General features: G+C 40.3%; 1 protein-coding gene across 1 annotated transcript in view; it reads right to left on the bottom strand.

Moving 5' to 3' along the window:
- The window catches only part of LOC139948053 (uncharacterized), a 40,337-nt gene that overhangs the window by 5,817 nt on the left and 11,291 nt on the right, over positions 1-23,229 (bottom strand). Inside the window, exons 9-24 of the mRNA XM_071946054.1 lie at positions 22,070-22,222; positions 21,444-21,775; positions 21,098-21,229; positions 19,892-20,035; positions 17,330-17,651; positions 15,836-16,078; positions 14,582-15,019; positions 13,820-13,980; positions 12,660-12,836; positions 11,150-11,410; positions 7,134-7,277; positions 5,903-6,078; positions 4,822-5,044; positions 2,849-3,030; positions 912-1,181; positions 160-397 (exon numbers count right to left, since the gene is read on the bottom strand). Of these exons, the coding sequence (XP_071802155.1) occupies positions 160-397; positions 912-1,181; positions 2,849-3,030; positions 4,822-5,044; positions 5,903-6,078; positions 7,134-7,277; positions 11,150-11,410; positions 12,660-12,836; positions 13,820-13,980; positions 14,582-15,019; positions 15,836-16,078; positions 17,330-17,651; positions 19,892-20,035; positions 21,098-21,229; positions 21,444-21,775; positions 22,070-22,222 (3,596 nt within the window). The remainder of the gene's footprint in view (positions 1-159; positions 398-911; positions 1,182-2,848; positions 3,031-4,821; positions 5,045-5,902; positions 6,079-7,133; positions 7,278-11,149; positions 11,411-12,659; positions 12,837-13,819; positions 13,981-14,581; positions 15,020-15,835; positions 16,079-17,329; positions 17,652-19,891; positions 20,036-21,097; positions 21,230-21,443; positions 21,776-22,069; positions 22,223-23,229) is intronic.

Below are 23,229 nucleotides of genomic sequence, written 5' to 3'. Positions count from 1 at the left end.
CTCTTCACCCAGATGCTCGTATTGTGTTTGAAAAAACTTTTGGAGTGCCCTGGCAGCCAGCTGGGACTGTATACTCCCCAGGGACCCGAGAAAGATAAAAGGAATGTTATGACCCCACCATGTATCCGGCAACTTGACCATGACATTATAATCACCAACCTGAAGACTGGCTTTCGAAGTTTGTAACGATCGCCAGCATTTCCTCGGCGGCGGTGAATGTCGCAGTTGAGGACGCGACAGCCTCAGTAGCTGATTGGTTGGCTGCCAACGCACGATTGTAACGCGCGTTGACTTCATCGAGTGTCGCATTGGCGGTGCTGACTAGACTCTCTGTTAGAGTTCCAGTGGCTTCAACATCACTGATTACACTGGCTGCCGCTTCCTGTTTGGCTGTAGCCTGCAGAACAACAAATTGGAATTCATATTGATTTGAACATTTAAAAAATAAGGACAGAAAATTGTAGATTTTACCTCAAACAAGAATTGAAAAAATTTAACCACGCCTACATGCATGTGCAGTATAACGTTTCAAACTTTTAGGAATTACCAATATAGTTTTTGCTGTTAACAATGGAATGTCTGGGCAATTTAACATCATGACAGTCAACTGATTGCAACAGAAAAAGCACATTCCAAAGTTGTTCTACAACATTTATAAACATCCACTTTTAATCAGTTTGGACAAGTTTTGCTGAAAAAGACATCATCCTAATTGGTTGATAAACAAATAAATAAGTTAAGGATTGCGGGCGAATAGCTTGTTACAACAACCCTTCGAAGTTCAGAATTGAAAAACATCATTGTTGGTTAGTATGAAGCCTACTAATGAAATGAGTGACAAGCAAACTTGTCCTATTGGCTAGACCAGGCCTGGGCTAGTCACTGTAGTCGCTTTCTAGTTCATCACTTACCTGAGCTTCGATGCCAGCCGCCTGCATGACCTTTGACATAGCTTCTTGTATGACATCATCGGACTCCTGTCGGAGCTCCTCAATCCTTGCTGACATCGTGCCTTCAGCCCCGCCCTCCCCTGCACTCTGGGCCATCTGTGCCCTCTCCATGACCTCTGACACTGCTTGCTGGGTCTGTTGACCTAAGGTCGTGACCTCGTTGGCTTTGGTGACCAGGGCTGCAGTGTGGCTGGTTGTATTGTCATGAACTGATTGAGCTTGTTGGACCGTCTGGGAAATGAGTGGGAGGAATAATTGTCACGCTTATTTTTTTATATATTTTTTTCAATTACATAATGTGTATGCCGTTATATATATTTTGTTATACTTTTTATGGTTTTCTTAAAGGGAAGGTACACGTTTGGTCATTACTCAAAACAAATTTTAACTTAAAAACTGACTTGGTAACAAGCACTGGAGAGCTGTTAATAGTATAAAACATTGTGAGAAACGACTCCCTCTGAAGTAACATAGTTTTTTAGAAAGAGGTAGTTTCTCACTAAAATAATAAAAGACTTCTAGCTAGAAGTCTGTTATTCCAATCTGAAAGCACACAAATTCGTCCAACAAGGGTGTTTTTTTCTTTCATAATTTTCTCGCAACTTTGATGACCAGTTGAGCTCAAATTTTCACAGGCTTGTTATTTTCTGGTTATAATGGGATACACCAAGTGAGAAGACTGGTCTTTGACAATTACCAAACGTGTACCCTTCCTTTAAATATTATTTATTTTTATTGAATGTTTTCAGTGCCTTCTGTTTCTTTTTTATTGTTTCATACTTGATGATACCTATAAATGGTGATAAACTGCTGTCGGTTATCAATAAATACTATGTTGTTAAATAAACAAATCAAAATCTTCCTACAAGTTATTATTATTATAAATATTCAATAACTGTTATCTTTGTCCATTCAGCAGTTTTTGGAAAAGAAGGTCAACATATATGCAGCTAAAGTTTGTTAGTAATGTTAAAACATTTTTTTAATATTTGTTACTATACTTGATCCACCAACCACAAATTTTGAAGTATTGATCAGCTTCACAAAGTATATGCCTCACAAAAACCAGATATTTTTGATCAATGGTCTCCAACATCAGTAGTTATCAAATGACTTTGTAGTTTAATCAAGAATTAAATTTACGATCTTGGCCAGCTGGGTAATTTTTCTTCTTCTTTTTTGTTTGTTCTATACAGGTTTTTTTTAAATAAAAACTGAACGGAGAGCTGTTGATAGTATAAAACATTGTGAGAAACGACTCCCTCTGAAGTAAGATATTTTTTTTTAAAGCAACAAGGGTGTTTTTTCTCTCATTTTTTTTTTGCAGCTCCAATGACCAATTGAGTCCAAATTTTCAAAGGTTTGTTAGTTTATGCATTTGTTGGGATACACCAAGTGAGAATACTGGTCTTTGACAATTACCAAAGGTGTCCAGTGCCACTTGCATTGACTATTCTGAATGCTCCCCTACTGATGATGTCACTGTTTTAAAGGCCGTGGACAATAGACACTATTCGATAGTATAAAACATTGTGAGAAACGGCTCCCTCTGAAGTAACCCAGTTTCTGAGAAAGAAGTAATTTTATGCGAATTTGATTTTAAGACCTCAGATTTAGAATTTGAGGTCTCAAAATCGAGCATCTGGAAGCACACAACTTCGTGTGACAATGGTGTTTTTTTCTATCATTATTATCTCGCAACTTCAACCACAGTTGAGCTCAAATTTTGACAGGTTTGATATTTTATGCACATGTTGAGATACACCATGTGAGAACACTGGTCTTTGACAATTACCAATAGTGTCCACTGTCTTTAACTTTGTTTTCTGGAAATTTTCATGTGAAAGTTTACTACTGAGCAGATGACACAAATAAAAAACACAAATTAATATCCTTACCATCAGAGCCTCCTCTGCAGTCTGTACCGCTGTGCCAGCAGCAAGTGAGAGGTCAGTGACCTGCTGAGTGAGAAGTAACTCACGAGTAGTCACCGAGGACGATAAAGTGGTGAGTTGAGTCTGGATCCCAGCTAGTTCAGTAACGAGCTGCCCAAGGGTCAGCTGATACGACTGGATGTCACCTAGAGGGCAATACAAAGTAAATTGGGTCAGTGACCTGCTGAGTGAGAAGTAACTCACGAGTAGTCACCGAGGAAGATAAAGTGGTGAGTTGAGTCTGGATCCCAGCTAGTTCTGTAACGAGCTGCCCAAGGGTCAGCTGATACGACTGGATGTCACCTAGAGGGCAATACAAAGTAAATTGGGTCAGTGACCTGCTGAGTGAGAAGTGACTCGCGAGTAGTCACCGAGGAAGATAAAGTGGTGAGTTGAGTCTGGATTGCAGCTAGTTCTGTAACGAGCTGCCCAAGGGTCAGCTGATACGACTGGATGTCACCTAGAGGGCAATACAAAGTAAATTGGGTCAGTGACCTGCTGAGTGAGAAGTGACTCGCGAGTAGTCACCGAGGAAGATAAAGTGGTGAGTTGAGTCTGGATTGCAGCTAGTTCAATAACGAGCTGCCCAAGTGGCAGCTGATACGACTGGATGTCACCTAGAGGGCAATACAAAGTAAATTGGGTCAGTGACCTGCTGAGTGAGAAGTGACTCGCGAGTAGTCACCGAGGAAGATAAAGTGGTGAGTTGAGTCTGGATCCCAGCTAGTTCAGTAACGAGCTGCCCAAGGGTCAGCTGATACGACTGGATGTCACCTAGAGGGCAATACAAAGTAAATTGGGTCAGTGACCTGCTGAGTGAGAAGTGACTCGCGAGTAGTCACCGAGGAAGATAAAGTGGTGAGTTGAGTCTGGATTGCAGCTAGTTCAATAACGAGCTGCCCAAGGGTCAGCTGATACGACTGGATGTCACCTAGAGGGCAATACAAAGTAAATTGCTTTTAAGGGAAGGTAGACGTTTGGCAATAAAAACTTACTTGAATTTTTTTTATATCAATATAAACCACAAGGGAAACTGACTGGGTAAATTTGTAAATGATTTTTGGGGTTGAACAAAGAATTGACTAGAGTGGGATTCGAACCAACGACCTCCGGATTAACGTGCCGGCGCTCTACCAACTGAGCTATCTAGCCCTATATTGGCGGTTTCCCTATTTTGTCAATATCTTTGTTCGGAGGGTGCCAGTCAGAAGCCATACAACCGTTAACTGCCGTGTAGCCAGGGATCACACCCAAATTACGACACAACCTGGGAAGCGGCAGCTAGGGGATCACCTTAAGGGGATGCGACTTTTTGTTTCAGATATCAATATAAACCACAAGGGAAACTGACTGGGTAAATTTGTAAATGATTTTTGGGGTTGAACAAAGAATTGACTAGAGTGGGATTCGAACCAACGACCTCCGGATTAACGTGCCGGCGCTCTACCAACTGAGCTATCTAGCCCTATATTGGCGGTTTCCCTATTTGATTTTTTTTTTTTACAATAAGTTTCAAAGTAAAGCATTCAATTCCTGTTTTTCCCCTGGCTGCAGCTTCCCAGGTTGTATCGTAATTTGAGTGTGATCCCTGGCTACACGGCAGTTAACAGTTGTATGGCTTCTGACTGGCACCCCCGAACCAAGATATTGACAAAATAGGGACACTGCCAATATAAGGCTAGATAGCTCAGTTGGTAGAGCGCCGGCACGTTAATCCGGAGGTCGTTGGTTCAAATCCAACTCTAGTTAATTCTTTGTTCAACCCCCAAAATTGTTTTGAGTAATGGACCAGAGTGTGGCTAGAGAGAGAGACAGACAGACAGAGAGAGGCAAATTGAAGCTGATGGGGAACCTTTGTCTAACAGGTGGGCGAACAAAAACCTTGATGAGGATGACGACAAAACAATGAGAATCTGTAAAGATTTTGACTATTTTACCACTTGACAGTCCATTGTACGAGTTGATAAGTGCCAGTTCTGTGCTGACCATGGCCACTCTGGCCTGATCAAGGAGGCCCTCTATTGACGCTTGGTTCTCTTGGGATGTCTGGATGCTTGTCTTGATGGTTCCGTCCAAGCTTGCTAATAGCTGCATCATTGTGGTGTTCAGGGTCGCCACGGTCATGGTCAGGTTGTTACCTTCTCGTATCACTTCATCGGTCTGATAGGAACAGACAAAAAAGTTCAGTAAATAATAATAATAATAATAATAATAATAATAATAATAATAAATTAATAATAATAATAAGACTTGTAATGTGTACGTATCCACCCTGCTGGGTGTTCAAGGGGCAGTAAAAACCAAAAACAAACAAAACAAACAAAATAAAGAAGAACAGACACAGCAAAATTAGTCCTTGAAAACCTGCGACATAAGATAAGTTTTGAGAAGAGATTTGAATGTTGTGGTACAAAGACAAGATCTAATATTAAGTGGTAGAGATTTCCAGATATGTGGCGCAGCTGAAGAAAAAGACCTGTCACCCCATGAGTGAAACCACAAGGGAATGAATAAATTTGCACTGGACACGTTTGGTAATTCAAAGACCAGTATTCTCACTTGGTTTATCGCAAGATATGTGTAAAATAACAAATCTGGTCATTGAAGTTGCAAGAGAAAATGAAAGGAAAAAAACCCTAAAAAGGCTTCAGGCCTGAAGACTTTTATTAGATTTAAATATTAGAGTGGGAAACTACCTCTTTCTCAAAAACTACGAAACTTTTGAAGGAGCCGTTTCTCACAATGTTTTATTTTTAACTTTTCTTAATATTGTAAAAATAAAACTCAATTCAGCTTCCTTAAGGTTGTGAAGCTTAAGTTTGTGAAATAACCCAATCAATAATAGTATATCTTTCAACAGCTCTCCGTTGCTCATTACCAAGTAAGTTTTTGCGCTAACAATTATTTTGAGCAATGACCAATAGTGTCTTGGTCCATTTTAGAGTTAAAAAAACCCAAAACTCAATCTGTAAATTAGAACTGCATCAATTTAAATATTTTATTTCCATAGATTCTTACCCTCAGAACAAGATATAACATCTGATTGTAGGTTGCCATCAGTCGATCAATGAATGGACCCAATGTCGCAGACGTGTCTGCTGCCCTCAATGTCTCCACAAAGCTCGTCAGATTAGCTGCTTGGAGTAGGAGGTCTGTATGCTCAGTAGAGATACTGTCATAGCAGACATCACAGCCTGAAATATGGATGAGATTTTATGGGTGTAAACAGTCCTTAATAAAAAAGTGACTCGCTGGATAAAGTTCCCTCAAAGTTTTCTCTATTTCTAGACCCAGAAACTGCCAGTTCTTACAACTTAGAAGGTTTATACAGAGGGTTGTTTAAGAAAAATGCAAATGGAAACTACAATTGGCTATAATAGATGTTAAATTTGCATCGGGGATAAAGAATATTAATTTTGGTTTTTACCCATACACCGATGTGTGTTAGCACTGTATACTCAGTACTTTGCCTCTAGCTACCGGGCAACCTCGGTAGTCTAGTTGGTAAGACACTGCTCTAGAATTGCAAGGGTCATGGGTTCGAATCCCACCCGAGTAACATGCCTGTGATATTTTTTCACAGGACTCGGGAAAGTACTGAGTATACAGTGCTAACACACATCGGTGTATGGGTAAAAAACAAAATTAATATTCTTTATCCCCGATGCAAATTTAACATCTATTATATCATTGCGGTACCCACTGCCAAAACATAAGATTCGAACTGCCTCTAGCTACCGAGCAACCTCGGTAGTCTAGTTGGTAAGACACTGCTCTAGAATTGCAAGGGTTGTGGGTTCGAATCCCACCCGAGTAACATGCTTGTGATATTTTTTCACAGGACTCGGGAAAGTACTGAGTATACAGTGCTAACACACATCGGTGTATGGGTAAAAACCAAAATTAATACAATTGGCTAGAAGTGCCCCCCCCCCTAAAAAATTGTGCAACCCCTTGTTGGGTAACAACTTTTGTGTTAGTTAGGAATGAAATTCTGAAAACGTGACAAAGGCTGAATTAACCTAAAAGAAATTTCACTCGCCGGCCGAACGAGTCTACCAAATTTCACTTCTTGCTTGTTAAGTGTTATGAAATAAAATTGATTTGAATTTAATTTAATTGAAATACACCCTAAAATGTTGTATGTAGTTTTGTTGGTTGACCACATTAGTGGTGCCCGGTAAAGAGTTATAGTTATAGAAAAATCAGAATAATTGTTTTTTTTTCCAAAAAATGATGGCAGACTTACGTGAGCATCCAGTGGCATAATCAAAGTAGTTGAACTGGCAGGAGTCACAAAACATGCCACCGTAGTTCCCAGTGCATGGGCATTGACCAGTCGAAATATCACACTGCGTCGCTCCACCGGTACCAGTTATGTTACAGTTACAAGCTTTTGGTGGAAAATAAAATTTAAATAATTTTGAAAGAAATCATCAATCTCTAAAAAATGTCCATATCCTTTTAAACAAAAATTGTAGCACAATAAATAGTTGGGGTTAAAAGATTTGAGCGTCTTTTGAAATCCCAAAATTTGCATTATGTGAGTATAAATGGTCTCTCAGTGTTCAACATTAAACAGACCCGTTGCCTTGGATTGGGCATTTTGGGGCATAAAGATGGTTCGTTATGAAATGAAAATGGTTGTAAAGATATTTTAGAAGTAGAATATATAACGATTCACATATCCTATCACATAAACTGTGTGATTTTTGTGTGATTTCATAACAGAACAAAGTCCACTATTTCAGTGAACCAAATTTTGGACTCCACAAAAATGGCTGTATGTTCTGCTGGTTGTATTTCTAGAGGCAAAATTATGTTTTTTAAATTAAGGAAAATCTCTTAAAAAAAATAATTCCAAACCACAACATTCTCAAAGTTTGAAGGCATTGTGCCTCTCAGGGTGTGGGTACGAATACATTAATCATGACTCTTGTGTCCTTAAATTGCTTCTCTTCACCCAGGAGTAAATGGGCACTTGTGAGGGTGGAGATCTTGTTATTGCTACAAACATGGCCGCACAATAATAATACTACTACTACTACTACTAATAATAATAACTAGCGGGATGCCGCGCTTCGCGCGGCACCCCGCTAGGATATAAAAATCCTTTACACAAATATTTCGAAATGTGGGTGAGAGTGTTATACGCCTCTCTCAATATTTATGCATGGCGTCATAATTCTAACCCAAAATGAAGCTATTTCGCACGTCCACCACTACTTGCAGTGGCTGTACCCACCTCGTTTTGGGTTAGACAACGTACCTTATGCATCTAGAAACTATAAGGCTCCCCCGTGATCCTTATAGGGGTCTAATATGTTGGGCCTCCCTAACGTTACACGTTTTTCAAATCAGCGTTGATAGGTGAAACTGACCGTTAGCCAGCAATAACTAAAGTTTCTTTTGTACTACACTACCAAAACTTTCTCCACACACTCAATATTCATTCATAATGCTTGCATTTCCTTTTTACAAAACATCGTCAAAAATGACATTTTTACGTCCCACGATACATAGCGTTGCTACAGCACTATAAGTAAAGCGAGTTTTTGGAACATGCTGTGTGCCACAAATCTAATTTATCTACTGTTTTTTTTTTTTTCGGGGGGGGGGGGCGGGGGTGGTAAGAGCGTAGGCCTCTTTTTAGTTTATTCTCATCTGAATTGGTCTTGTAAACTTTCTGGTCAATAGGCTGCATGTATAACGGGAGCACTTAACGTGAACGTCAAAAAAGTGTTTTGCAGGCAGAGATGCCAAGTCCAGAGGCTAGCTATATGTGAGATTTTTCAAAGCTCAACCCCATCCCCCCGGAAAAAAAATTGCCAGTTTAAGAAGGCCTTTTTAAATCGCCGCCCAACTTTTTTTTTTTTTTTTTTATAAATAAATAAAACAATGTGAAATTTAATTGTGGACAAAAAGTGTTTCAAAATGCATCAAAAGCCTCCTCAGAATAATTAAAACTCACTTGAGGTACACAGGAGATGTTGATGGTTAATGTGGAGGTTCGATTGTGTCAGATTATATCCTTCCAAACTTGAAAAAAATAGACTAAAAATGATGTCCAAAATCAATCGCTCACTTCTTCTGCCTGTTGTGTCTTCGCTAGTGGAGCGCATTTCAACGAATTTGCTAAAAGAATCGGAACAAACTTGTGCGCAATAAGCGTTTTGCGCTCTGCCGAATTTGAGCTGAACCTACTGGATGAGCAAACGCGTGCGCAATCTGCAATTTTGCGCTCTGTTTGTACAAATTTTGTACAAAAAATGTCGTTAATTTTTTTTCCCGATCTCGCCCCAATAATGGTTGATGTGCGTGTGAGCGTGAGACAGAGCCCAAATGCGTGAGTCTCACGCCTAATGCGTGAGACTTGGCAGGTCTGGTTTTGTTTTATTGTCACTTTGGGCTTATTGCATCTCGCGAAATTTGAACGACAAACGACACAATTTCTGACCGCGTTCATGTTCACGCTGCTCTAGGAACAAACCTCCATACATCCCATATCTCTGGAACCCTATATCGTACAAACTAAATAAAAACGATAAACTCGTCCCCACTCCTTAATTTTCTCTAACTTATTTCACTTTCAGAAAGCATGTCAAGTCATGTTTAGGGTTTGTTACGTCCAGTTTGGGTCAATAGACAAACTCCTAAAAATGTACCCCATTCAGCCGCACGAGGTCTCTTTTGTTAATATTATCTCCATCAGTAACCAACCCGACGGGCCGATGACTAAATTAATCTTCATAATGGATTTGGCAAAATGTACATTCTGAGACCTGACCGACACACTGCTCTAACCAATTTTGTGAATGGACTTATTCAAAAGGAAACTTAATGTCGTTTTGCTTAACAACTTTGACCAAATGCAAAGCAAAGTTCTTTTTTTTACAGCTTCAAAACAGCCTTTGACGTGTGTGTATAAGTTTCACCATAGAGTAAGGAATGGTTTCACAATTCTACCGCCATGGTTAAACTCTGAAACTGCAACATTATACCTCCATGAACAGACCGTATTCTAAAACGGTATTCATGTACCCATTTGAGTTTACTGGCAAAAGGTCCAAGGTCGCCACCCACTGTCAACCTAAAGTGGTCCCACGGCGACCTTCTTCACCAAGCAACAGGTGGCCTGTCTCAAACCAGACAACACACCGCTCACAATACACTGACCAGAATGGCTCTTTGTGTAAGGCCCCCCCACCCCCAAAATGTTATTAATTGTAAAGTTCCCTTAGACACCTTCCAACCTATAGCCGGCCCTACCCAATGTTTCCAAATTATTAAGCTTCCGTTTGATCCCATCCTTGTTCATCATGATAATTCTCATGCCGTTTGGAAGTGAATGCTTTTTTATAAATATTCTCCATTTAATCTTTTCAACAAATGAGTCACCTGCAGAAGGATTTCTAGGAAGTCTGATAACAACGTCGACCAGTGGTTGACACATGGTCACCTGCGAAACATCAATCTACGGTACTTAATCCATTCAATGCAAATTCGGTCAAATTCGTGAGATTGGTTTCGGATTTGTCCTGGCACACAGCCTCTTCGACCCTTTCGACCCTGCGCGGCAATGAATGAACCAATCCGGAGAACCATGCTTAGTACAACACGAAAGTAACCTGACCAAAAAGGGCGGATCGAATGGCGGGTGGGCGTTCAAGGGGCAATGAATGAACCAATCCGGAGCACCATCTGCGAAACACTGTCCAATGAGTCGCCTGTCAGAAAGATTTCTAGGAAGTCTGGTAACAACATCGACCAGTGGTTGACGCACGGTCGCCGCCCAAACTTCCTCCAATCACATGACTTGTAAGTGCGAGTTTGGATCCGGGTTTTGCAGACTTGCAACCCGACGTCTGAAACCACACAAACGTATTGAATTCCACACAAACAACCGTGTTGGATTCCACAAGGATGCCATACCACTGGACCTTCTAATTTTCAATCCAAGATGGCGCAGGTTACGCTTTTAATAGTATAGATAATAATAATAATAATAATAATAATAATAATAATAATAATAATAATAATAAAAATAATAATACAATAGCATTTGTAAAGTTCAGTTTATCTGTGTGACATTCAAAGGCGCTGGTCAAGAACAAGAAGAAAGCTTCACTCGATATCTTGATAGGCTAATCTGAAGAAATTGGGCTTGAGAGAATGTTGGAATGCAAAGATGGCGGCAAACAAAATTTGTGAAACTTTTGGATGGGTTTTGGGAGAGGTTGTGAGAACGACTTAAGTTCTACTTACCAGCGCACGCTCCATCAAACAAGTCTGTTCCGAATCCATAGTGATTCGGCACGCATCTATCACACAATGGTTCCTGCACGTTGTCGGCACAGCTCGCACACTGGTCCCCGATGGTACCCAGCTGGCAGTCCTGACACACCCCTGTCACTGAGTCACACGTTGTGCTACGCCCGTTACAGTCACACGGGCGACAGGTGTCAAAGGGTACGTCAACGTTGTTCTGTCTGTAGGTACTTGCTTGGCATTGCTCACAAGAGAGTCCTTTAACAGGGTTAAATAAATTACTCTTATGATTAATTTTATTTCTATTTATTCGGCCAAGCTTACAACAAACAAACTAGGGGTGCGTTCGATTAGCTTCCCTGGGTCGACCTCTTAATGCTCATTCGGGTGAGCCCCTGACAAGAGCTAATCGAACGTGGTGACGTCATGCACTTGGGGCCAACCCCAAGTGACCTGTTCCACAAGCAGGGCACCTGGGCCTGACCTGGTTGAGCCCCTGGAATGACGTCAAAGCTTTTCGAACAGACTGGGGAAGACCAATTCGAACGCACCCAACAATACAAGAAACTATAACTATTTTTACTTCAAAATCTTAAGATAACTAGAAACTATTGTGAACCAAAATGCATTACTGATGTTGGAATGGAACAATAAAGACCTTTTCACACTATCTACCTTTGAGTCATTTAGTTGGCGACCCCCAGAAAAAGTTGTCTACACGGATTAAAACTCACCCAGAGATTCCTTTCACACTGCAATATCTTACCCAGAAAAAAGTTAACACAATTCCATACTAACACCCAGATGACTTGTGGGTTACCTGTAGTTTTGGACAGGGTAACATTTCACCAGGATTAAGCCCGTTTTGGAGTTGTTAATCCAGGAACTTTTAGTCATGAAAAGTGTAGTGTCAACATTAGTGCTGGGCGAATAGTGAAATTTTGATATTCGGATACCGCTGGCCAACTATCCGAAATTAACCGGATATTCAAATAGGTTTTTTTCGCCGCTAGAGGGCGCTATTAAAAAAAAAAAAAAAAAAAAAAAACAGTGTCACTCGGTTCATTTATAAAAATAACCGGATCTAATTTAAAGATGGCAATTTGCTTTTTCTTTTGATCGTGATTGACTCTACGTGAAGGAAAACTTTCGTAATCTTTGAACAAATTACGTCAAAAATGTCATTGTTTAACTCTTCACGGAGGTGAGCATAGTTAAATACTTAATCCTATGCGGATATCTGGTTAAGAAAAAAAAGGCATTCGCGGTTACGGATAGGAAAACCTATTCGTCATTAACCGGATATTCGAATAATTTGCCCAGGCCTAGTCAACATTCCACTTAATCTGGAGAATCTCAGTGAATCTCTGTGTTAATTTTTTCTTTAACACGAAGAGGGACGTAACAGCTACAGATCAAATTAAGCAAAGTTATAACTCATGAGCCAAGAGGCTTTTGCATTAGGCGATATAAAAATGTCTTTATCATTATTACTATTAATACTCACCCATTGTGTTCGATGACGAGTCGCATGTACATTGCTCCACCACCGTAACAAAGCTGGAGTAATCCGCTGGATTGGAGACAGCCTGGGCTGAGTCCATGCGGACATTGTAGAAGGAGCTCGCAGTGCCGGGACCAAAGGAAGCCTGAATCTCCAAGGCCTTGATATCACTCAAGATTTCTGTTTCCAAGAAGATTGAGAAAGTTCAGTGAGTGTAAAATAAATTGTACTAAACATGTTCTTGCCTATTTCGAGAAAGACACGCTGGGGGTCAAAAAGTAAAAAAATGTACCCTTTTTTTGCATAAAACATAAAACTTCAGTTTCAAGAGTAAACTCTGGGACATTAATCCGTTAACAGTTCTACATGTAAATCCATGCTAATCACAATCATGAAACTACGATGAAAAGGCGAAAGACGTGTTCAAGCGGAAAGTTATCGTGACTGGCTTTAGTGTAATTCTACCATGCGGATTCCACCTAGACTTATATTACACAACGTTTTCATAGCCTTTTTACATCAGGGTGGTCGCTGTATGTTTACAGCGTGGAGCTGTTCCCATTGGACTCTTAACAGCCCTGTTAAAGACACTGGACACCTTGGGTAATTGTTAAAGACCAGTCTTCTCACTTGGTGTATCTCAACATATGCACAAAATAACAAACCTGTAAAAATTTGAACTCAATTGGTCGCCGAAGTTGCGAGATTCGTGTGCTTTCAGATGCTTGATTTCAGGACCTCAAAATCTAATTCTGAGGTCTTGAAATCAAATTCAAATATTTTAGTGGAAAATTACTTCTTTCTCAAAAAGTATGTTACTTCAGAGGGAGCCGTTTCTCATAATGTTTTATACTACCAACAGCTCTCCATTACTCGTTGCCAAGTAAGGTTTTATGCTAATAATTATTTCGAGTAATTACCAATAGTGTCCACTACCTGTAACTGTGGCTTTTAATTTTATGCAAAAGTTTTCCGCAACCTATTTCGGCCTGTTAGTTTTTTGCCATGATCGCGGTTAGTTGTTGGCAGGGAGGTCAAATACCATGCGTCCCAATTGGATTTAATGTCTACAGAAATGAAGTACTTTAAGAAAAACAAGTCCAAAACTTAAGTATCATTATTCACTATTGCTACTGCAAGTAGAAAACTTGACGACCAAATACCTTGAAACTCTGCCACATTTGGTGCTCTCTCCTCACCAACAACTCTCCAGTACGTCTCATAAAACGCTGCCACAAACGTCCTCCTTGTCAGCTCTGGTGTGAAGGCTTCTTGGTTGTAATAAACACCCACATCACTCCGACCACCAGTAATAGTCAGGTACCTAAGGAAATCAAGGGCCTTTCTCAAACCACGGCTTGGGATCCGGCTCAGGCTTAGGCTCTGCGTGCTGTGTACGCAGCTTGCATTGTAACCTGCATTTTGGAGCAGCGCGTATTGCATGGATATCAGCACGCGGAGCCTGAGCCGGAGCCCAAGCCGTGGTTTGAGAAAGGCCCCAAGAAAGATTGTTGCTGCTGCTAGGCTAGTTGCAAATACAGACAGATTTTGTAATATCTGATCCCCATCCTGAATAATTTGGGGTTGAAAAAAAAAAATTTAAACGACAAGGGATACTGACTTGGTAATTTTTGTTGTCGTTATTTTGGATAGAACAAAGACAAATTTACTAAAGCAGGATTCAAACCAATGACCTCTGGTTTAATGTTCCGGTACTCTACCAACTGAGCTATCTAGCCCCAATGTTGGCAGTATCTCTGTTTTGACAATATCTTTGTTCAGGGGTGCCAGTCAGAAGCCATACAACCTGTAACTGCAGAATATTTTGATGTTGTAATTTGCGCCTTGCACATTCTCCGATGGAGAGTAGAGCTAGGGCACACTAAAAATGGAATAAATTAGAATAATATTATTATTATTATTACCTAGCTGATGTTGTGTTAGCCCCTCCAGTATCCAGCTTCATAGTGTAGCTCAATTGCTGGCCGTATAAATCCACGTGCTCGCCAAGGAATTTCCTTGGAGCCCGAAGGTAGACATAGGACCCCAACGGCAGAGAGGCTGGATGGAGGACGCGGACACTGGTTGGGTTGGCCATCAGAGAACTTGGGTCCGTTGCCGTCCAACCTGTTGTGCTTCCGATGGGAAATGAAGAAAGGGTTGATGATTGGGTGATTGTTGAGCAGGATAGTGGAGAGGCACAAAAGCTCGGCAGTGTTGGGAGGACAGGAGGGGGTGCACAGTTTGGAGTTGGGGTGTAGTTGGTGACGGGGGTAGAGTTGGTGACAGGGGTAGAAGAGGTTGGAGGAAGAGATGTGGTTGCTGGTTGTGGAGTTGGTGGGATTTTTGTTGGAGGAAAGTCACTGATCATTGAGTTAAAGATTAGTGGATGGAACATTAATATTAGGGTTATGAATGTATGGAAGACGCCAGGCCAGTTGGGGTTTTAGTTGTGGGGACAGTGGGTGTGGCGTTTGTTGGGATAATTGGTTTTGCAGTTGTGTGGAAGTGGGAGTGACAAAGGGTGTGGCAGTGGGTGTTACAAAGGGTGTGGCAGTAGGTGTGACATTTGGTGTGACAGTGGGCATGGTTATGGGTGTGGTAGCGGGTGTGGTAGTGGGTGTGGCAGTGGGCATGGTAATGGGTGTGGCATTTGGTGTGGCAGTGGTCATAGCAGTGGGTGTGGCAGTGGGCAAAGCAGTGGGTTTGACAATGGGTTTGACAATGGGTATGGTAGTGGGTGTGGCAATGGGCATGGTAATGGGTGTGGTGAAGGGTGTGGCAGTGTGCATGGTAACGGTGTGACAGTGGGTGGAGGTGGCAGATTGGGCAAAAGTGGTTGAAAACAAACATTAATATGTGGGTTATGAATGTATGGAAGTTGGCCGGCCAGTTGGGGTTTTAGTTTTTGGGACAGTGGGTGTGGCGTTTGTTGGGATAATTGGTTTTGCATTTGTGTGGAAGTGGGCGTGACAGTGGGTGGGGGTGGCAGATTGCACAAAAGTAGTTGAAAACAAACATTCTACATAAACATAATTTTTTTCTGTACAATGAAAAGTCAAAACATTCTAAAACAGTATTTAAATTTCAACATAACCTGTGAGTGAAAGTAAAACTCTAAAAAAATAAAAAATTGATTGATGAAACAATGAAAACATAAACGAAGCCACTCTGCTTACCTTCCTTGAGTAAAGTCACTGGTGATCGCTGACGCAATGTAACTGGGCGCTGCATTACACTGGGTTCCATGGCCGAAGCAGAAACACGGCTGGCACCCGTTTGGGTTACTGGGTTGAAGATCGAAGTGGCCAAGAAGGCACTGGTCACACTTGTCACCCTGAACGTTAGCCTTACAGGTGCAGGTACCTAGATCTGGGTGGCAGGTGCCGTCGGTGGACCCATCGAGGTTACACCCACACGCACTACGAGAGGAAAAAGGGTTTTAAAATAAAGTATCAAGGTCAAGAAGTTTAGCGACTAGATTCAAGGTCTTGTGGTCTGATCAGCAGAATGTGGGCTTGATTCCCGGTCTAGACAATTTTCCTAAAGCAAGCAAATACAAATTATTGCTTTGTCCTTTGGACCGGTGTGTGAATAAATATGTACGTCATATCTGTAAAAGCTTCTGCTTCATTAGAGGGATATTTTCAGGAGAATCGCAAAACCAGTACTGGTAAATACATGCTAAAATAATGTTCTTCTCCCGAGACAAAAAGTATTATCATGACTTGTTTTAACCATTTCTCAAAAACAAGAGCACCCCAGCAAGTAATATTTTAAGGGAAGTTTTTTTTTTTTTTACTATCATTATCTTCAAATTGTGTAAGTATAATGTAAATCTGTGAACATTGTGCTTTGTGTCATACAAAAAGCACCCAAATCCTTTAAGAGAAGGTGTTTGCCCCTGCGTTTTCTGGTAAAGTTGGCAGCAGCTTGCACCACTGCACCTTGTAAACCATTACATGGTGCTACGTAAACAGATGGGTCTGAAAACTTGAACGTAGCTCAACATACTAAGCTTGGGTGATATCGATTTATTTTATTCACGATATATCGCCGACAATATATCGCGATATTCGATATAATCGCGATTAATGAAATTTGACATCATCAGTCTTAAAACTCCAAGTGAAAGTTGTAGAAGAGACAGTCCTAGCATAAGAGAGGTGTTCTAATGACCTATTCTTCTGGTTTTATTCCAAACCTATGTGCAGCAAGATGTCTCAGCTAGCAAATAAATCGCGATATTTAATCGATATATCGATATATCGCGATATATCGCGATATATCGATATTTCGATTAAAACCAAATCCATCCGATACAAAAATCGTATCCAAATTAATATCGCGATATTTGATAATATCGTGATATCGCCCAAGCTTACAACATACATAGTTTGAAAAAAGACACTTTGATGTGATAAATTGCTATACAAGAACTGGGCATTTTAATTATATATGGTGGGGTGCCTATTGGCTTGTGAGACTAATGTGTGTGAGATGTAAAAAGATTTCAGGTTCACATAATCATCATTTAAAACACCATTCAGCCTTTAGCTGCGATGTTTGAATGCTTTTAATAAACCATTAAAATAACACTACTCATATCTTTTGATGCGTCTAGGGTCATGAGTAAAGGGTTGGGTAAAAGGTTGAGTAAAAGTTAATCTTACGTGCATCCTGCCGCTGAAAATGAGAAATATCCCTGGACGCATATGCTACACTTGTTCCCAGTAATCGTCTGTTTGCATTCACACACACCGGTGTCTGAACACTGCAGGTTCACGGATCCCTCGGCGGAACACAGGCACGCCGTGCACCCGCCGCCGCTGTTGAAATCGTAGTAGTTAGCGAGGCAGCTTTGGCATCGTCGGTCACTGACAGCATCATTGCTGTTGCGTTGACCTCGGAGGGCGACACCGGTCTTGCAGGGGCACTGGCCGGTGTTGAAGTCACAGGCTAGGCTGAGGGAGCCCGTAGAGTCACAGTCACAGGCTAGGGATATAGAAAATACAAGCTCAATGAAACCTTAATCCTTGAGCAAAATTTGTCCTGAATAAAAGGGGTCTCCTCCAGTGTTTCTGTATGGTTCATTACGGGATATCTCCATTAAAGGAACACGTTGCCTTGGATTGGACGAGTTGGTGTATTAAAAGCGTTTGAAACCGTTTTTTTATGAAATGCATATGGTTAGAAAGATGTTTAAAAGTAGAATATAATGATCCATACAGGTATCACTCCAAATTGCACAGTTTTCCTTAGATCGGTCGGCCATTTATGGGAGTGAAAATTTTGACTCCCATAAATGGCCGACTGTATTAGTCGACAGGGTAAAAAGAAAACCACACAATTTCAAGGCATTATTGTGTAGATCATTGTATTCTACTTTTACAATATCTTTCTAAGCATATACATTTTACAACAAACGGTTACAGAACGCTTTCCCAAGACCAACTCGACCGATCCAAGGCAACGTGTTCCTTTAAAGGAAGAGGCTGAAAAGACTCATTCTTTTCATCTGGCAACTAACACCTGTTATAATAATAATAATAATAATTTTGGGGGCTAACCATCCTTACTCGCAGCTAAGAGCTGAATTGCAAAGGATGCGGCTATAGCGTCTTCGAGAAGCAGGCATGTAAGGGCGCATGTAGCTGCCAGCCGCATCAACCCATTATGACCACAGAGCATAGCCAAGATCAAAAGTGTTAGATTTTTCCCGAGGGAGGAAAACCGGATAGTCTGGAAAACCCTTGTGGCACAGTAGAGAACCAACGCACAACTCAACTCACATATGGCCCTGGCCGGGAATCGAACCAGGGTCACCTTGGTAAGAGGCAAGCACTTTACGCACAAGCCAACCGTGCCACCTGTTTTATCTCCACGTAATTGCTTTTCCACAAAGTGGACCTAATTGGATCATGCACAAACCAATAGTGCTGTTGAATCCCCAAGGTAAATTAACTGCCCATTAAGTTTTGACTCAAGTAATTCAATGTTCACTGAAAAGGAGGTGTACTTTTTTGTGGCTAAACTCAGAAATTCTTGAATGACGCTTTCCCGTATGTGGTTGTGCTTTGCACCGCATCTTCTTATACAAGATGCTATATCTTTAAATACTTGCAGAGTGGTGGCCACAACCCTGCTAGTTTTCTATGGATGTTGAAGACCTCTAAGCTTTACCGCTCTTTTATTCCCCTATTCAAATGCTGCAACAACTTAAAATGGTTTTGAAACCTTACGCAGATCAAGTTTTTGGCTATGACATGATTGTAATATAATTTACCTGTAGAAGTTTCATCTGCAAGAGTCTTTTTTGGGGTTGAACAAAGAATTGACTAGATTGGGATTCGAACCAACGACCTCCGGATTAACGTGCTGGCCCTCTCTACCAACTGAGCTATCTAGTCCTATATTGGCGGTGTCCCTATTTTGTCAATATCTTTGTTCGGGGGTGCCAGTCAGAAGCCATATGGAGGTCGTTGGTTCGAATCCCACTCTAGTCAATTCTTTGTTCAACCCCAAAAATCAGTTACAAATTTACCCAGTCAGTTTCCCTTGTGGTTTATATTGATATCTTCAATAGTCATCAAGGTTTGAGGGAAAAAAAAGTTAAAATCACAGCGCAATATTTTCAGGAGAGTCTCTTAAATCTGCTGTACATGCTAAAATAATCTTCATCTCAATGAGACAGAAATTACTTTGGTGAAATTGTTCTACTCATTTCTGAATAACTACAGCACCTCAGCAAGTAATATTTTACGGGAGCTTTCTATCATCATTATCTTGAAACTGACTCGGTGTAATGTAAATCTGTGGTAGTTTGTGTTTTGTGTCATACAAAAAGTACCCAAACCCTTTAAAGATGCTATGTCAGATTTTTGGCCGATTTGAAAATTCAATAGGTATTTTGATGGTGGTCGAGAAAGCTACAAGCTTTCATTTGAACCAATGCTCGAAAAAGTCCGCCAATTATTAGTAGTAGCGAAATAAAGTGCTCAAAGTTAGTTTTTGTGTGACCAATTTTTATGTGTTTTATAAGAAATGTTTTATATTTTTGTCATGGTTCCTGACCATTAAAAGTAAAAGTTAATTTTTTTTGTTAGAGCGGGTGATACTCTTTGAAATACCATTCACTCAAAAAATATCTATTTTTTAATGTTTGGGGCAAAAAATCTGACATAGCATCTTTAAAATAAAAAGGTTTTTAGGATGTTTGTGTTATTGCTACTCACCTGTACAGCCATTTTCTGTGAAGGCGAAGAACCCAGGTAGACAGCGATCACAGCGTTGACCTCCGACCCCAACTTGACATACACATTCACCACCATATGAGTTGCATGAACTCCCAATACTGCCTGTTGGATCACAGTCACACGCTGAAGGAAAAGACGCAGAGACACTTTTAATGCATAGCCGGATATATCAACAATTTTAGTGAAAATAATTTTGGAATTAAAAAAAAAAATAATTCTATGATTAAAGAAATATTATAAAAGAAAAACTTCTAAACGAGTCAATACCTCCCACTTACAAAAAACCTTTAAAAGCAGGGTATATTTTGGGTAACTGCAAAGATCAGTATCCTTACTTGGTGTGTCCCATTAACAAAGTTGGGCTAAAAAATGTAACTGTCATCAAAGTTGCAAGAAAATAATGGAAGAAAAAAACACCCTTGTTGAACAAAATTGTGTGCTTGAAGGCATTTAAACCTTTCTCAGATTCAAATATTGAGTTGAAATTATAGTAATGTTTTATGGTATCAGCAGCCCTTCAGTGCCCTTAACAAAGTTTGTATGGTCATTAACTTTTGGACCTGTCACTAAAAGTATACTCTCCCTTTAAAGGCACTGGACACTATTGGTAATTAATCAAAATAAATGTTAGCATAAATTTGGTAACGAGCAAACGAGCGCTGTTGATAGTTTAAAACATTGTGAGAGACAGCTCTCTCTGAAGTAACATAATTTTTGAGAAAGAAGTAATTTCTCACTAAAATATTTGAAGTAAATAAGAGACCCGAGCTGAGGTCTCGAATTCAAGGTAACGAGCAAACGAGAGCTGTTGATAGTTTAAAACATTGTGAGAGACAGCTCTCTCTGAAGTAACATAATTTTTGAGAAAGAAGTAATTTCTCACTAAAATATTTGAAGTAAATAAGAGACCCGAGCTGAGGTCTCGAATTCAAGGCATCTGGAATCACACAATTTGTGTGACAAGGGTGTTTTTTCCCTCCATTATTCTCTTGCAACTTCGACGACCATAATGTTCACGTTTTTTTTTGTATGCATATGTTGAGATACACCAAGTCAGAAGACTGGTCGTTCAAAATTCCCCAAGGTGTCCAGTGTCTTAAAGTTGATCCCTATACTGGATTAAAACTTACTACGACAGTTTCCCTTGTGGTTTTATTCCTTGCAATTATTAATGAATACACTTACCCACTGCACCATCGTTACTCGCCGTTGAAACAACAAACATAAAGTCTCGGCAAAGATCAATGGCTGATTGTCGCTTTCCAATCACAGAAATATTCCTCAGACATTCATCATAAAATGATCTTTGAGCTGCATCTGTTAACAAGAAAAAAATACAAATTAGCAAAAAAATGATGAGATGAGTTGCGAAGAATTACGGTCGGAAACAAGCTTCAAATATGAGCCTATAAGAAAGGATCTATATAGCCTTAACCAAAAACAAATCACATGTCCACACCATCCCACTACATTTTCCAGAAAGCTTAGAAACCTTTTTTTGAAAACCTGACCCAGATGTTTAGTTACTAACCTCCTTGTGTGTAAATCGGGAAAGAATCTCCAGTTGGTAAAAGCACCAGACTGTCGATCTCAATCTCCTTGCTCCCTGATCCGTCATTGGTCAACCTCAACGTGACGTCATAACTGCAGCGTCGGTCGAGCATCACTGATTGGCCGGACGAGGCGTACCATCCCGTTGACTCGCCTGGTGGAAGGCTGAAGGCTACAGTGGAGATAGTAGTGCCGACAGCAACCGGGCAGAGCGAGGTACCAGCGTCGCTCTGGGCGGAGACGATGTTCAAGTTGGCTTGAAGCCATGGCGATGAAGAAACGTAGGTATAGCGGATGACAGGACGGTAGAAACTGCAAATTAAAACATTACAAATTCAGGTCAGACTATACCAGAATTGAGCAATGACTGTAAAAGCAGAAGTTTTCAGAATTTGGGATATAGTTCACATATTTTACATGGGATACAAATTGCAGGGGGGGGGATGGGGCTGGAGAAAAAGTAGAAAAACAAGAAATACTTTTTGGGGTGGAGGGAAATTAGAGTTTTGTGTAAAAAATTTCAACAGTTGCATCTCTGCACCAAGTTAAAACCTTTTGAACATTATACTCCTTTGCAGAAATATTGTAATCAAACAATAGACTTACAGAGCGTTGTCTGCAAGACTGGTTACAGCCGCCACTCCCCGGAACGTCACCTGGTTGCCTTGGTAACATGTCTGATAGCCACGCCCAGTGAAGAGGTCAAAGGGCACGGAGGAGGTCCTTATGCAATCAGAGTCCGCCTCCCAAGCGTCATAACTGCAAGAAAACAAACCAAACGAAATAATGGTTTAATCATAAATATTGTTAGGTTGAGGATTTGCATCAAAATGGCCGGGTTCTTTTAAGATTTTTAATAATAAAAGAAGAAATTCATGACCTTGCAAAATCAGAAGAAAAAAATGCTCTTAACAATAAAAGTAGCTGATGATAAAAATAACTGCTTAATAAAATGCTCTTCAAAAAGAAAAGAAAAAAAATGTTCTTGGAAATATAAAATAGCTGCTCTTGAAAATTATAATAGCTGTTCTTGAAAATACAATACAGCAATGGCACTAACATTTGGCTTTCATAGCAATTAAATATTTCGTCATTGAGTACTTTATTTAGATGAGGAACAAAACAAAAATTGTACATGACAAAACAGATATTTAGGGGTTGAACAAAGAAAAAAGGGGTTTGAACAAAGAAAAAAGGGGTTTGAACCAAAGACCTTTGGTTTAACATGCTAGCACTCTACCAACTGAGCTATCCTAGCCCGGCCTAATTAATGAGTCAATATCTTTGTTCCAGACAAATCACCCTCAAGTTTACATTACTACAAGGGGATGCAATTTTATCTCTTCAAATATCAAGTTAAAACCCACTGTAAGTTGACTGGTCAAAAGAAATATATTTAAAAAAACCTGGCTGCTTCTCAACCTTTTAAGATGAGCAGTTTATGTAGCCCTTCTCATATTATTAAAGGAACACGTTGCCTTGGATCGGTCGAGGTGGTCTCTGAAAAGCGTTTGAAACCGTTTGTTATAAAATCCCATGGTTAGAAAGATGATTTAAAAGTTGAATACAATGATCCACACAAATTTGCCTCGAAATTGCGTGGTTTTCTTTTTACTTTGCGGACTAACAAGGTCGGCCATTTATGAGAGTCAAATGGCCGACCGAGGTAAAAGGAAAACCACGCAATTTCTAGTGATACTTGTGTGGATCATTATATTCGACTTTTAAAATATCTTTCTAATCATATGCATTGTATAACAAACGGT

This window comes from Asterias amurensis, chromosome 15, assembly GCF_032118995.1.
Source record: "Asterias amurensis chromosome 15, ASM3211899v1".
Taxonomy (NCBI): domain Eukaryota; kingdom Metazoa; phylum Echinodermata; class Asteroidea; order Forcipulatida; family Asteriidae; genus Asterias; species Asterias amurensis.
Note: the sequence above shows the minus strand (reverse complement) of the source record. Positions and strands in the feature narration are given on the sequence as shown.